Here is a 13,107-nt window from a genome sequence, read left to right as displayed (position 1 = left end):
CTCTACGGACGTATACGATACTGAACACATTGGTGTGTATGCAGTTACTGCAGGAGAATTGACTCCAGAATCTACAACTATCATGGTAATTAAGATCTGCAGAAATTTAGTTACACTAAATGAAATTTTGTTTTGTTGTTTCTGTTTTTTCAGCTCCCTCAGGCTCAAAAGGTAAAGAAAAAACATAATAATTCTGTTAATATTTCATCGAGTAAAACATTTAACGTTTGTGCATGTGTGCAGTGCTACACACTTAGTACAGTGGTACCAAGGTCAACATCACATTCAATGGTGTTTGCTCAAGAAACCCGTACTCTCAATCTTATGGATTTTCTCTGTGCCAAAACATAGTATATCTGTTTTTGGACATTATTTTACTTAGAAATTGCAAAGCAAACAGTGTTGAAATTGACTCTTGTCCAGTGCTAAAATACAAGGGACCTTATATTATAGCATAAGGTGCTTTACGATTTATCACTGGCTAGTGAAAGCTGTATAACTTGGTCTCCACTGTTCTAAGGATTGGTCTATGCGTCATCTGAGTAGACTACATGTGAATCTCATGTTGTAGACTAATTCTGTCCGTAACGTCAGCCTTATACCATAACTGCTACGGTGTGTCACAATATGTATATATAACACAATGGGACTTGTTGAATGACAAGTTGCAAAATGGAATATGGCGTCCAGTCAGGTTCTACCAATCATTTTCCCATTTAGGATATTCCTTGTTTTTAGAAAGACGAACATGATGAAACATACTAAATGGGACTTAATTGAAGAAGATACGTAGGTGATCAAACTTTTAGATTAGTACAAGTTGAAGATTAGAGAAGCCAAATGCCAAATTTGGTGTGACCGGCTCACCATCTAATATAAAAGTGGTCTTCTAGATACTGTGATTAAGATGATGTCAAGGGAAAGAAGGGTTGATAATATTCAACTTCAATACCCATCCCTTTTCTTCTAGCAGTCTTACCTTATTTTTCCTAGAATACAACACATGAACAGTTGGCTTGTGTATGGGGTAGCCAGAAGAAATTACTGCTGGCCAATGAGCATTTGGTTGAGAGCTATCTAAGATGTATGGATTGGACACCTCAAAATCATGTTACCAAGTTATCACCTGTCCACTACACGGGCGATAATCTATGATTGTTGAGAGACTGCAAAACATTGGAGATAGTCCAATGTTTGACTATGTCCAAATAGCAATTTTCAATGACAATGAGGCACTTCAGAACCCCATTCTCAAGATCAGTGGAAGTCTAAGAAGTCAAAAATCCACCAGTCTGCAAGTTATTACCTATCTTGTGTTGACCACTTGCCAAGTTGGACCCTTCAGCTAAGACTGATGACAACATTGTGCCTGGTAGGTTGACATTGCCTCATTCAAGATTCATATCTTGTTGACCACTTCCACAAGATGATCAAAGGTGGCTCCACCTCTAGGATTCCTCTTTCTCCCTGGTTGATCAAGACTTTTTGGATGTTGCTGAGCTGTCAGGCTCAGTTCCAAATTTTCCTCTAGGTTTAAACATTGGGTTAGAATAGTTTACATTTTTAATTTACCTATTTTTTTTTTATAATAAAAATGTGCTAGAATCTGACTGGATATTATAGGCTTCAGGATGTTTCCTCAGTAGCAGTTCAATGAACATCTTCCAGTGTTACTGAATGAGCCCCATTTTGGTTATATGCATACATATGGGTAAATATGTCACATTGTGTGTATCACGTCATATATGTCTGTACAATCACAAAAACAAGTTACTGCAAAAATATCTCTTATCATACACCTTCTTCATGTTCACCCTACCTAAGTTTTCACTTCACATTTGTTTGTGAGGTGAACATACACACAATATGTACACTGTTTGAAAGAGTTTTCAGCATATACCGCTAGTACTTTTTAACATGTCAGTTACACATGACTAAAGCTTATATACAGCATTTTCGAGGACCGAGAACTGATGGTCCAAACTAGAAGGTCCAATTTTAAGCAGAGGGTATAAAATAGTGGCCATGACTCTTTGGAAGTCAATGAAAGTCACAGACTCCTATGAGATGAGAAAAACTTTTTTACTAGCTTTTTTTGTTGACAAGCAACCTTATTATAAAGCCATAAACGCTAAAATAATTTTAACATTTTTAATTCTAATTTACTTTTTATTTTAATACATTTTCTCCAGATTTAGAAATAAAAACATGGCTGCTAAGTTCCAAAAATTGTGCAACAGGTTAAGTTTGTTCTTTCACATTCGCGTCAATGAAGCTGACCTGCAGTATCTATCATAAATCATGGATATGTAGAGTTACTTCTATATCTTTTGCTTACCTTGGACCAGTGTCTGACTGAAGAACATTGGGCCCACCAGAGGATTTCATTCTGGGGGCCCACCTTTCTTCCCTACTCAAGAGACCCATAGCAGCTGCAAGGTTTGCACTATGAACTCTCCTGAAGAAGAAGCCAGGGCCCACCGAAGGATTCTCCAGGACTCTGGTGGGCCAGTCCAACCCTGCCTTGGACAACCTTACTTTCGATAGCATTTACTATTTCAGCATCAGTTGTATTACATAAAGGAAATACGGCGCCCGAATAGGAAGTTTTCCAAATGAAAAAATGCCGCCAAAGCAAATTTTTGTCCATCAATTCATCTTTACTGGGGTTTTTGTTTGTAACACCCTTTCATTTTAATGTGAGAACATTAATTTCAGGGTCTGGAACATCTTCATTGTGGACAGTAGCGGAGGTACCTTCTCCCAGACAGCCATTAATGTGACCTTTTGACAAATACTCTGATGTGTAAGACAATACTAGAATTGGTAAAAAAACTTCCTTAATATTGATCTAGTGAGTATCGACAAATAATTATCTACACAAATAGATTTCACTAGACTTGGAAAAATCACAGTCGCTCCATAAAACATTTTTTTTTTTAACCCAAGGTGAACTACAATTTAGAATTGCTGTCAATAGAATGTTTTCACATTCCAGGTTGGGAATAACAATGATTGAGACCGAAAAGTCAAATATGTATTTAAACAGATCATGCCCAAACTTGTCATGATTTTCAGTGGATTTTCTCTGATTTCTTGAAATGTTTTTTTTCTGTTGACATTTCAAACAGTTCTGGATGTCTAAACCGTATTTACTTTGATCTCTGTGGCCAATTTCATTTCATTCTCCGAGTAGTACGGAATTCTTCTCGAAACAAGCTGTACCATAAGGAAACTTTTTTCAAGGTAGACTCAACTGTAAAGCTTCAGATCTGTGGTCATGTGCTAGCTCGGCTCAATGTCTTCAAGACAGGACCATGTATATTTCTTCTTCACTACTGTGTCTTCATACACATTGTGTGTTTAGTTTGTGACTTCTCTCATCGACATCGGTTTCAGTGATGGAGGCAATATTCCACAAAAAATTGTATAGAGATCTCAGTTAATTAACACAAGGACACAAGGGTGAAGGATCATGGGGACTTGTGCTGGTTAGTTTGGGAAAAAATGTCCAAGGAGTTATAGGATATTGCTGATCAGGCTTCCTGCTTGCCGGGGAGGGGTGGTCAACTCCTGATTGATTGACAGCTCGGATCAGCAGCATTGTGGAACCGCTGGCCCAAACTGTGAGCTTTCCAAAGCTGCAAGTAGAGATATCTTTGCCTCTTCAGCATTGAAGGAGCACAGGGGCACTGAGGTTGGCTGGATCTAGCTTTCTGACCTCCTTTAAGCCCCCGTCTCACACAGCGATCTCACTAGCGAGATCGCTGCTGTGTGTGACACTTATCAGCGACTGGCCCCCCTGCCAGGTATCGCTGATCGTGCTTGAATGGCCTGGACCTTTTTTTAATCGTTGGTCTCCCACTGGCCAGCACGCATCACTGTGTGTGGCAGGCGGGAGACCAGCAATCAGCAGGCTGGAGCTGGTAACCAAGGTAAACATTGGGTTTCTAAGCACTGCGCAGCACTTAGAAACCTGATGTGTACGTTAGAAACCAGCGCGCTGGTGCAGGGAGCTAGTAACCAAGGTAAACATCGGGTTTCTAAGCGCCACGCGGCGCTTAGAAACCAGATGTTTACCTTGGTTACCAGCTCCCTGCACCAGCGCGCTGGTTTCTAACATACACAGCGGGTAACTAAGTGACGTGCATTGCTTGTTACCCGCGTGTCGCTGGTGAAGCTGCCTGTTTGGCAGCTCACCAGCGATCATGTAGCGACACACCAGCGATCCTGACAAGGTCATATCGTTGTCGGGATCGCTGGTGCGTCGCTATGTGTGACGGGGCCCTTAGACCAGTACTTGCATGCTCTATAGCAAAGAGCTAGTAAGTGCTGTGATCCTAATCTTGGAAACCGGCCACCACAGTCATGGCTCCTGCACACAACCCTTTATATAGGACAAGTGCTATCTGTAGTCTTGACGGATATCACTCGTAGCCATATTATTCAATGGGGCTTTGCACATGTCTGACTCTTTTCCTTGGACCACTTTGTGTCATGTCTGATTTTGATACGAGTACCTGAACAAAATCAGCAATGCCAGTCTATGGATCTGTAGAAACCATCAGATTACACTCGGATGCTATCCAAGTGTGATCCAATTACAGACAGAATGCTGAAGGCTGAGAAACTTTTTTTTCCTCTACCTCCGAGAAAATCAGATCCCACTTTGTTCAAACTCTGATCAAACTCTGATCAACATAATCGGACCGTTTACTCTTGTGGAGAGAAAAATGGACGTGTGCACTTGCCCTTAGACAGCAGAGGTGGCCGATTGCAAGCTCTATAGTAAACATAGTAACATAGTAACACAGTTAGTAAGGCTGAAAAAAGACATTAGTCCATCCAGTTCAGCCTATAAAATTCTGTCAGAATAAATCCCCAGATCTACATCCTTCTAAAGAACCTAACAATAACTGTAAGATACAATAGTTACTCTCCAGGAAGACATCCAGGCCTCTCTTGAACCCTTCGACTGAGTTCGCCATCACCACCTCCTCAGACAGGGAATTCCATGTTCTCACTGCCCTAACAGTAAAGAATCCTCTTCTATGTTGGTGGAAAAACCTTTTCTCCTCCAGACACAGAGAATGACCCCTTATGACCGTCACCTTCCTTGGTATAAACAGATCCTCGGAGAGATATTTGTATCGTACCCTTATATACTTATACATGGTTATTAGATCGCCCCTCAGTCGTCTTTTTTCTAGACTAAATAATCCTAATTTTGCTAATCTCTCTGGGTATTGTAGTTCCCCCATCCTCTTTATTAATTTTGTTGCCCTCCTTTCTACCCGCTCTAGTTCCATTATATACTTCCTGAGCACCGGTGCCCAAAACTGTACACAGTACTCCATGTGCGATCTAACCAGAGATTTGTGCAGAGGCAGTATAATGCTCTCATCATGTGTATCCAGACCTCTTTTAATGCACCCCATGATCCTGTTTGCCTTGGCAGCCGCTGCCTGGCACTGGCTGCTCCAGGTAAGTTTATCATTAACTATAATCCCCAAGTCCTTCTCCATGTCAGATTTACCCAGTGGTTTACCGTTCAGTGTGTAATGGTGATATTGATTCCTTCTTCCCATGTGTATAACCTTACAGTTATCATTGTTAAACTGCATCTGCCACCTTTCGGCCCAAGTTCCCAACTTATCCAGATCCATCTGTAGCAGAATACCATCTTCTCTTGTATTGACTGCTTTACATAGTTTTGTATCATCTGAAAATATCGATATTTTACTGTGCAAACCTTCTACTAGATCGTTAATAAATATGTTGAAGAGAATAGGTCCCAACACCGACCCCTGCGGTCCCCACTGGTCACAGCGACCCAGTTAGAGAATATACCATTTATAACCACCCTCTGCTTTCTATCACTAAGCCAGTTACTTACCCATTTACACACATTTTCCCCCAGACCCAGCATTCTCATTTTGTGTACCAACCTCTTGTGTGGCACGGTATCAAACACTTTGGAAAAATCAAGATATACCACATCCAATGACTCACCTTGGTCCAGTCTATAGCTTATCTCTTCATAAAAGCTGATTAGATTGGATTGACAGGAGCGATTCCTCATAAACCCATGGTGATATGGCGTTAAACAGTTATTCTCATTGAGATAATCCAGAATAACATCCCTCAGAAACCCTTCACATATTTTACCAACAATAGAGGTTAGACTTACTGACCTTTAATTTCCAGGTTCACTTTTAGAGCCCTTTTTGAATATTGGTACCACATTTGCTATGCGCCAGTCCTGTGGAACAGACCCCGTCGCTATAGGGTCTCTAAGTATAAGAAATAATGGTTTGTCTATTACATTACTTAGTTCTCTTAGTACTCGTGGGTGTATGCCATCCAGACCCGGAGAGTTATCTATTTTAATCTTATTTACCCGGTTTTGCACCTCTTCTTGGGTTAGATTGGTAACCCTTAATATCGGGTTTTCTTTGTGTCTCGGCATTTCACCTAGCATTTCATTTTCCACCGTGAATCCGTGGAGAAGAATGTGTTTAATATATTAGCTTTTTCCTCATCATCTACAATCATAATTTCCTTTTTAATGGGCCTACACTTTCACTTTTGATTCTTTTACTATTGATATAGTTGAAGAACAGCTTGGGATTAGTTTTACTCTCCTTAGCAATGTGCTTCTCTGTTTCCTTTTTGGCAGCTTTAATTATTTTTTAGATGAAGAATTTTTCTCCTTATAGTTTTTTAGAGCTTCAACGGGGCCATCCTGCTTTAGTAGTTTAAATGCTTTCTTTTTACTGTTAATTGCCCCTCTTACTTTTTTGTTTAGCCACATTGGGTTTTCCCTATTTCTTGTCCTTTTATTCCCACAAGGTATAAAACGCTTACAGCGCCTATTAAGGAAGTTCTTAAACATTTCCCATTTATTTTCTGTATTCTTATTTCTGAGGGCATTGTCCCAGTCAACCAGATTAAGGGCATCTCTAACTTGGTCAAACTTTGCCTTCCTAAAGTTCAGTGTTTTTGTGACTCCCTGACATGTCTCCCTAGCGAAAGACAAGTGAAACTGTACAATATTGTGGTCGCTATTTCCTATATGCCCAACAACCTTCAGATTTGTTATTCTGTCAGGTCTGTTAGATAGTATTAGGTCTAAAAGTGCTGCTCCTCTGGTCGGATTCTGCACCAATTGTGAAAGATAATTATTCTTGGCTATTAGCAGAAACCTGTTGCCTTTATGGGTTTCGCAGGTCTCTGTTTCCCAGTTAATATCCGGGTAGTTAAAGTCCCCCATAACAAGGACCTCATTAGGGGTTGCAGCTTCATCTGTCTGCCCTAGTAGTAAACTTTCCATGATTTCTGTTGTATTTGGGGGTTTGTAACAGACCCCAAAGAGAATTTTGTTACTATTTTTCCCTCCATGTATTTCGACCCATATGGACTCGACAACCTCATTCCCTTCGCTAATAGCTTCCTTAAAGTGGACTTTAGACAAGACTTTACATAAAGACAAACCCCTCCTCCACTCCGATTTTTACGATCCTTTCTAAAGAGACTATAACCCTGTAAGGTAACTGCCAGTCATAGCTTTCATCTAACCATTAGAGTTGAGCGAAACGGGTCGAAAAATTTCAAAAGTCGCCGACTTTTGGCAAAGTCGGGTTTCATGAAACGAAACCCGACCCTAGGATGAGGTCGGCCACGAGGTCGGCGACTTACGCGCCAAAGTCGCGTTTCAAAAGTTTGTTTTGCACTCTTTTTCAGCCAATCAGGATCCACGGACACTGTGGGCAACGTGATGACATAGGCAGGGGTCACCACCATCTTTCAGAAGGGCATGCAAGTGATTGGCTTGCTTTGGTGGGCGTCACAGGGGGTATAAAAGGGCGTGCACGCCGACCGCCATCTTACTTCTGCCGATCTCAGTATAGGGAGAGGTTGCTGCTGATTCTGTAGGGAGAGCATTAGGCAGGGAAGAAGACAAAAAAACTGCTTCTGCTGCTAGCGATTTGGCCTGCACAACACACCAGTCACTGTGTGTGCAGTGCAAGGGGAGGCTATATAGTGGTGTATCAGTGGTGTTGGTTGTTGGGCTGCCTTCTAAGGCTTCCTGACATTCCTGCATTGCTGTTTACCCACTGCTCTGCAAACAGCTTTTTTAAAAGCAATCCCAATTTTTTTTTTTTGTCCTGCTGAGAAGAAAAAAAAACTGCTTCTGCTGCTAGCGATTTGGCCTGTACAACACACCAGTCACTGTGTGTGCAGTGCAAGGGGAGGCTATATAGTGGTGTATCAGTGGTGTTGGTTGTTGGGCTGCCTTCTAAGGCTTCCTGACATTCCTGCATTGCTGTTTACCCACTGCTCCGCAAACTGCTTTTTTAAAAGCAATCCCAATTTTTTTTTTTTGTCCTGCTGAGAAGAAAAAAAAACTGTTTCTGCTGCTAGCGATTTGGCCTGCACAACACACCAGTCACTGTGTGTGCAGTGCAAGGGGAGGCTATATTGTGGTGTATCAGTGGTGTTGGTTGTTGGGCTGCCTTTTAAGGCTTCCTGACAGGCTGGCATTGCTGTTTACCCACTGCTCTGCAAACTGCTTTTTTAAAAGCAATCCAATCTCCCTTATCCTCTAGTCACTTTTGTCACAGCTGTGCCATCGAGCCTGTGACATAGCGCTCAGATATCAGTGGGCCTCACACAATCCAAAAGTGTCCAGTGTCCACAAGTGTCTGCAGAAATTCAAAATCTCCCTTATCCTCTCGTCACTTTTGTCACAGCTGTGCCATCGAGCCTGTGACATAGCGCTCAGATATCAGTGGCCCTCACACAATCCAAAAGTGTCCAGTGTCCACAAGTGTCTGCAGAAATTCAAAATCTCCCTTATCCTCTAGTCACTTTGGTCACAGCTGTGCCATCGAGCCTGTCACATAGCGCTCAGATATTCATTGGGCCTCACACAATCCAAAAGTGTCCAGTGTCCACAAGTGTGTGCAGAAATTCAAAATCTCCCTTATCCTCTAGTCACTTTGGTCACAGCTGTGCCATCGAGCCTGTCACATAGCGCTCAGATATTCATTGGGCCTCACACAATCCAAAAGTGTCCAGTGTCCACAAGTGTGTGCAGAAATTCAAAATCTCCCTTATCCTCTAGTCACTTTGGTCACAGCTGTGCCATCGAGCCTGTCACATAGCGCTCAGATATTCATTGGGTCTCACACAATCCAAAAGTGTCCAGTGTCCACAAGTGTGTGCAGAAATTCAAAATCTCCCTTATCCTCTCGTCACTTTTGTCACAGCTGTGCCATCGAGCCTGTGACATAGCGCTCAGATATCAGTGGGCCTCACACAATCCAAAAGTGTCCAGTGTCCACAAGTGTGTGCAGAAATTCAAAATCTCCCTTATCCTCTTGTCACTTTTGTCACAGCTGTGCCATCGAGCCTGTGACATAGCGCTCAGATATCAGTGGGCCTCACACAATCCAAAAGTGTCCAGTGTCCACAAGTGTCTGCAGAAATTCAAAATCTCCCCTGTCCTATAGACACCTTGTACCTTGTTTTACATTACTATATAGTTTGTTGGATTTTGTCTACATTTCTACCAAAAATGAGGAAGGCTGGTGGAAGAGGCCGTGGAATTGGGCGGGGGTTGGCAGCTGGTAATGATGGTGTTGGTGGTGGATCTGATGGTAGTGGCAAGAGCAAAATAGGACTGAATGCAGGAGGTGTTGAGCCTGCGTCATCGTCTGGCTACATAAGGCCTCGAACGCTTAGTTTTCTAAGAGTTGGCAAACCGCTTTTAAAGCCAGAGCATCAGGAAAAAGTTTTGTCTTACATTGCTGACTCAGCCTCCAGCTCTATCGCCTCCTCTTCTTCAGTTGTAAAAAGTAAAAGCACTGAGTCGTCATTGGAGGCTCATGTTCATGAACCACACCTTTCCTTGTGTCCTTCACCCCAACCAAGATTGAAGGATGACGCAGGCCATACTACTGATTACTCCATGGAGCTGTTTTCACATACCATGCCTGGATTATCAAGTGAAATGGTGAATTACCCAGGCCAAGATGAATCTGACATGGAGTGCACTGATGCACAGCCGCTGATGGATGATTCTGCTGGTACATTCACTCAGAGCACTACATTGTCCTCGCAGTGTACAGAGCCAGATTCTGACCCTGATGAGACTCAGGTGCCCCTTCCCGCACACTATACCACCATACACGGTGACACAGAGGAAGGTGCACATGACATAGAAGAGGAGGTGATGGATGACCCAGTTGTTGACCCAGATTGGCATCCATTGGGGGAAGAGGGTGCTGCTTCCAATAGCTCAGATGAGGAGCATCCACAGCAGACATCGACATCGCAACAGCTGTTATCTGGCAGGCCCGGAGCACTCCAAAGACAGGTTCCAAACATCAAAAGAGTTGCTGGACAGCTTGTCCAGAGGGTCAAAAGATCACAGCGTGCTAGGCCGCAAAATGTCTGCCAAAGTAGGAAGAGTGCAGTGTGGCACTTTTTTGACCAAAATCCTCATGATCAGGCCAAGGTTATCTGTAAGAAGTGCGCAAAGACCTTTAGCCGAGGGAAAAATCTGAAAAATTTGAATACCAGTTGCATGCTTAGACATTTAACCAGCATGCACTTGCAAGCATGGACACAACACCAAACCTCAAGTGCCACATGTGCAACTGATCACAACGAAGGTAGTCAGCAATGCTACATTGTTTCCCCCACTGTAAGCCCACCGGTTAGCACAGCAGCAAATGTTGAGGTGTCATTGCAAGGCCACAGCAGTCAGGGAATCCCACTGTTATATCAACGAAAGACTGATTCTAGGCCATCAGAAAGAACACCAACTCCATCACCATCATCAACCCTCTCTCAGTCCGCCCTGTCCACCGCTACTTCCACCATATGCAGCTCTCAAGTCCAGCTTACCCTCCCAGACACTATGAGTAGGTCAAGAAAGTACTCAGTCTCTCATCCGCGTACACTGGGTTTGAACGCCCACATTGCCAAACTAATCTCGTTTGAGATGATGCCCTTTCGGTTGGTGGAAAGCACAGCTTTCCGCGAACTCATGGCCTATGCAGTACCATGCTATGACCTACCCAGTCGCCACTTCTTCTCTCGCAAAGCCATTCCAGCCCTCCACCATCATGTGAAAGACTGCATTGTCCATGCACTCAAGCAGTCAGTGAGCGGAAAGCTGCACCTCACAACTGATGCATGGTCCAGTCGGCATGGCCAGGGCCGTTACGTGTCCATCACTGCGCACTGGGTTAATGTGGTGGATGCAGAGTCCACAGGGGACAGCGGTGGTGGGACAGTGCTGCCTAGCCCACGGTATAGGAAACAGTTGGCTGTAGGCGTTCGACCCTCCTCCTCCTCCAGAAGCGAAAGCTCGTCCACAGAGCGCAGTCGTACGAGCACTCCATCTGCAGCTGCCACTGTTGCACACGATGTGTCCCCCTATCGAGCAGCTAGTGGAAAGCGTCAGCAGGCTGTGTTGCAGATGATGTGTTTGGGCAACAGACACACCGCCGAGGTGCTGGCCGAGTACTTGAAGCGACAAACTGAGTCATGGCTGGGCAGTGTACATCTTGAGGCAGGCAAGGTAGTTAGTGATAACGGCCGTAATTTTGTGGCAGCCATAGCCCTTTCAAAACTCAGCCATATACCTTGCTTGGCTCACACCTTGAACCTGGTGGTGCAGTGCTTCCTCAAAAATTATCCGGAGTTAACAGCCCTGCTCCAGAAGGTGCGAAGACTGTGCGCGCACATTCGTATGCAGAAGCTACAGCGATTGCTCCACCTTCCCAACCACCGCCTCATTATCGACATTGCAACAAGGTGGAACTCCACCCTGCACATGGTGGAGCGGCTGTGCGAGCAGAGGCAGGCCATAATGCATTTGTGGGAGGATACACGGCCAGGCACTTTGAGAGCAGACATGGAGTTGACAGGTGTGCAGTGGTCGAAGCTGAAAGACCTCTGTAAAGTCCTTCAGTGTTTTGAGGAATGCACACGGCTGGTAAGCGCAGACGACGCCATCCTAAGCATGAGCATCCCACTTATGCGTCTGCTCATGCAAACTTTGACGCACCTTAAGGAGCAGGCGTCTGCAGCCAATGTTGATGAGGAGGAAGAGGAGGAGGGAATCCTTGATGACATTCAGCCATTGTCTGCTCAGGGACCTCTCCTGGATGAGGTGGAGGAAGAAGAGGAGGAGGAGGAGGATGATGGGGATGATTACTTAGGGGAGGAGGATGCATCTCGTGGGGCAAGTAAAAATGTTTGCGTGGCAAGGTCTGGTACAGGGTTTGTGCGTGACTGGAGGGATGTGGATTTGCCAGAAAGTGCTCCTCCAACCAGCACTCGCAGTGCATCATTGACACCGGGAACATTGGCCCACATGTCAGATTATGCCTTGCAGATCCTAAAAAGGGACCCACGCATTGCCAAAATGATGAACGATGACGACTACTGGTTGGCCAGCATCCTGGATCCACGCTATAAAGGAAAATTACAAAACATCATGCCACAGGAGAACCTTGACCTAATATTGGCTAATAAACAAGCAACTCTGGTAAATCGGTTGCTTGAGGCATTCCCAGCACACAGCAGCGGTGATGGTTCTCACACGAGCCGTACGGGCCGGGGGCAGCTTGGCAGAGGTGTTCGTGGTGCACACAGCAGAAGTGGCGTTGGAGACAGGGTTTCATGACAATGTTGTGGACTGATTTTTCAAGTACCGCTCACACAACTGGTAATACTGCATCGATGGAAAGTGACAGGAGACAGCAGTTGTCAACTATGGTTACAAACTACTTTTCCTCCCATATCGATGTTCTCCCACACAGGTCATTCCCCTTTGACTATTGGGCCGCTAAACTGGACACCTGGCCTGAATTGGCACAATATGCCTTACAGGAACTCGCTTGCCCAGCTGCAAGTGTGCTATCGGAAAGAGTCTTCAGTGCAGCTGGATCAATCCTGACAGAAAAAAGGACCCGTCTGTCAACCCAAAATGTGGATGATCTAACCTTCATTAAAATGAACCACGCATGGGTTTCCAAGGATTTTGTCCCACCTTCCCCTGATGACACATAGGGTGACAGAAAAATGGCT

General features: G+C 44.2%; 1 protein-coding gene across 1 annotated transcript in view; it reads left to right on the top strand.

Annotated features, from left to right (window-relative positions):
* CACNA2D3 (calcium voltage-gated channel auxiliary subunit alpha2delta 3) overlaps positions 1-13,107 on the top strand; it is a 1,008,555-nt gene that overhangs the window by 552,893 nt on the left and 442,555 nt on the right. The window contains exon 12 of the mRNA XM_073574154.1: positions 154-171. Coding sequence (XP_073430255.1) covers positions 154-171 — 18 coding nt within the window. The remainder of the gene's footprint in view (positions 1-153; positions 172-13,107) is intronic.

This window comes from Dendrobates tinctorius, unplaced genomic scaffold (genome assembly GCF_039654945.1).
Source record: "Dendrobates tinctorius isolate UK_male_01 unplaced genomic scaffold, ASM3965494v1 ptg000038l, whole genome shotgun sequence".
NCBI classification, from domain to species: domain Eukaryota; kingdom Metazoa; phylum Chordata; class Amphibia; order Anura; family Dendrobatidae; genus Dendrobates; species Dendrobates tinctorius.
This window is presented reverse-complemented; position numbering and strand designations above follow the sequence as displayed.